This window comes from Limulus polyphemus, unplaced genomic scaffold (assembly GCF_000517525.1).
Source record: "Limulus polyphemus unplaced genomic scaffold, Limulus_polyphemus-2.1.2 Scaffold2475, whole genome shotgun sequence".
Classification (NCBI taxonomy): domain Eukaryota; kingdom Metazoa; phylum Arthropoda; class Merostomata; order Xiphosura; family Limulidae; genus Limulus; species Limulus polyphemus.
Window position 1 is genome coordinate 101,607 of NW_013668085.1, and position 3,675 is coordinate 105,281.

Sequence of the window (3,675 nt, forward strand, 5' to 3'; positions counted from 1 at the left end):
ATAATTAACGGATACTTAAGCTTACACATACACTAAATAATTAACGGATACTTAAGCTTACACATACACTAAATAATTAACAGATATTTTGACTCACAGAAATATTAATTAACTAACAGATACTTTAGCTCAAGCGAACATTAATTAATTAACGGATACTTAAGCTCACACATACACTAATTAACAGATATTTTGACTCACAGAAATATTAATTAACAGATATTTTGACTCACAGAAATATTAATTAATTAACAGATACTTCTACAGAATAGTCTACACTTTGTTCGAGCGACCACTAATCTACAGGTAACCAATCAGGAAACTGCTCGCTTCTGATAGGCTGAACATAAGATGCTAACAATACTTCTTGATGCATTTTGAAATTTCACTTTACATTTTGTTTTCAGGTGTTCTACTTGATAAGACAAGAAATACACTTCGTTCTGAAGATGAGTCATCCGTTCTTCCATAATACGTCTCTAGTGGACGAAATAAAACAACTACTAACGTCAACCGTCACACTCGGTATGGATGCTAAGACAGGTAGGGGAATCTAAATAAGATTAAAAAAAACTCTGAAATTTCACCAGACGACTAGCCTATGAAAAACAAGCAAAAACTTTTAACTTTAACTTTGAGTGTTATGTGGTTTAAGTAAATAATGTCTCTCATTTCCATTTTTTCTTTGAATTAAACAAAAAAGAAGAAATAGAAACATTAAGTTCAAGTAGTGAGAAAATCAGGAGTTACTATAACGGAGTTGACTTTCAAAGTAAGAAGTAGGCCTATGATTTCCTTAGTTTAACTTTATCAAAGCTCTAACATTTTTAGAATACAGATCCGAAAATGGAAATTTCTATAGTCAACAGATGTAGATTCAGATGCTTTCCAAGTCTGCTCTATAATTTCTACCAGCTGTCGGAAAGGATCTTACTGAGGATGTTGTATGTATGATGTATATATTGGAAAAATTACTGAGGATATTGTGTGTATGATGTATATATTGGAAAAATTACCGAGGATGTTGTGTGTATGATGCGTATATTGGAAAACTTACTGAGGATGTTGTGTGTATGATGCATATATTGGAAAACTTACTGAGGATGTTGTATGCATGATGTATATATTGGAAAACTTACTGAGGCTGTTGTGTGTATGATATATATATTGGAAAAATTACTGAGGATGTTGTATGTATGATGTATATAATAGAAAAATTACTGAGGATGTTGTGTGTATGATGTATATATTGGAAAACTTACTGAGGATGTTGTGTGTATGATGTATATATTGGAAACTTACTGAGGATGTTGTATGTATGATGTATATATTGGAAAAATTACTGAGGATGTTGTGTGTATGATGTATATATTGGAAAAATTACTGAGGATGTGTGTATGATGTATATATTGGAAAAATTACTGAGGATGTGTGTATGATGTATATATTGGAAAAAATGACTGAGGATGTTGTGTGTATGATGTATATATTAGAAAAATTACTGAGGATGTTGTGTGTATGATGTATATATTGGAAAAAATTACTGAGAATGTTGTGTGTATGATGTATATATTGAAAAATTACTGAGGATGTTGTGTGTATGATGTATATATTGAACATATTACTGAGGATGTTGTATGTATGATGTATATATTGAACATATTACTGAGGATGCTGTATGTATGATGTATATATTGAACATATTACTGAGGATGTTGTATGTATGATGTATATATTGAGCATATTACTGAGGATGTTGTGTGTATGATGTATATATTGGAAAGTCGTACAAAAGAAGACATGAGTGTGATGTTGGGTTTTTCCAAGGATTATAAGCTATTTCAAAGAAATCAGATGTTTGATCAAGAACTGTTAGAAACACAGAAGATTAATGTTTTGGAGAAAATGATCAGAAAACTGTGGTTTCTGGAGCTCGAGTTCTCTCCAGTTTTTTAGGACTGAATATTTTATGTTTAAATTACCTGTAATAATTGAATATAGATAAAATAAAATTCAACGTGGTTACTAACGTGCTATAAGAATCAAAATTATTACTCTAAAGCTAAATAATTCGTTCTTGTTTTCAGTGCCAAGATTAGTTGACCATGACGATTTCCAGCTGAACGGAAGGGACACGGAGTTATATCCTGAGACTCCAGACCAGCTTCGATTTTCACATAAATGTAAACAACGAAAACAATCCGAATGTGTTTTTTGTAAAAAGAATGGCGAAACGGTTCTCTTTTACAGAAGCCACGTACTCCGAAACGATGGTGGCAAAATCGTCTGTCCGGTATTAAGACGGTACAATTGTCCTTTATGTAACAATGGGGGAGGTGATAACGCTCATACGATTCGGTATTGTCCAAACAGGAGAATCTCTGGAAAAAAGGATCAAACTGGAAATGTTACACTTTAACTTCCGAAAAAATATATTACTTATAGAATGTTATTATACAAGAAAACAATAATAGGATAGATACAAATGTAGAAATACAAACTGAAAGACTTACTGAGGAAACTGTGTGTATTATGTACATATTTAACGGTCGACCGCTAGGTGGCAATAATCAATGTTAACCCTACGGGGGACAAATAGCTTACTGAATAGGAGATTCTTGTAAGAAAACTGAAATAATAAACTATTGTATGTTTTATACTTGACATATTTAACAGTCGAATATGTACTCCGCTAGAGGGCAGTAGTAAATTTTTAACACTTTACTGGTAGCCTTTCTTAAAACGAAATTCCTGTAAGAAGGATTACTGAAGTATCTGGATTTTTGTCGATCGAGGCCTTTATTATTTTAATAGAATTTGAGGTGGTTTTGGTTGCCCTAAAATGATTTATTTTCTTTTTTCTCGTTTCCAACGCCAGGTATAGGTAATTTGATGTTTATAATCGAACCATGGTGCAACCTGATGTGTATGGATTCATTTCGCTGATTGTTATTTAAAGTAAACATTACTATAATGAACGCAGCGTGTATATATATATATATATGTATCTATGTGACCGAAATAATAACTATAATGCGGCGCCATCTATTGAATGGCATCATAAACAATTTCACACTTTGGGTATTTAAGATTCAGATAATTATAAAAATAACTGTGGTATGCGCAACAACCATTTCTTTATAATAGAACACAATTTTAAATAAAAGTATTCTCCTCACAACAAGAACACGACTTTCACTAGGACTGTACGTGGGGGTTTTTATGTATTTATGTAAACGTTATATTCACTGGAATGTTGTTATAAAGAGTATGATCTTTACTCGATCATATATCCAGAGATATGTTCCGATGGGAAAATTCTGTATGCTACGCCAACCTTACCAGAATATCGAGGGTTTTTCATAGGTAAAGATCACACTCTTTTTAATAACATTCCAGTCAATATAACGTTTACATAAATACATTTTACAACAATGACGAACCAGTCAATATGGGGGGACCATTCATTAAAATTTCTGTTCAAATTCATTATTCACACACAAAAACGAGAATAAGGTTATTTATGTTTATCATATGGCTGGGAATTGGATTAATCCAAGAAGGATTCTTCGTGTTTATGGACGCAACGAATCTCTATTAAATACAGAGTGGATGGATTTATGATGAACACATCTAATGGGTGTAACATGTGTGTATATATATATATATATATAT

At 32.0% G+C, this 3,675-nt stretch overlaps 1 protein-coding gene across 1 annotated transcript; it reads left to right on the forward strand.

The window, feature by feature from the left end:
- The first annotated feature begins 124 nt into the window (after positions 1-124).
- Positions 125-2,978, forward strand: LOC106467065 (nanos homolog 1-like). The gene is made up of 2 exons (XM_022395180.1): positions 125-543; positions 2,088-2,978. The coding sequence occupies exons 1-2, from the start codon at positions 450-452 to the stop codon at positions 2,417-2,419; spliced, it is 426 nt and encodes a 141-aa protein (XP_022250888.1). The 5' UTR covers positions 125-449; the 3' UTR covers positions 2,420-2,978.
- Positions 2,979-3,675: the final 697 nt, after the last annotated feature.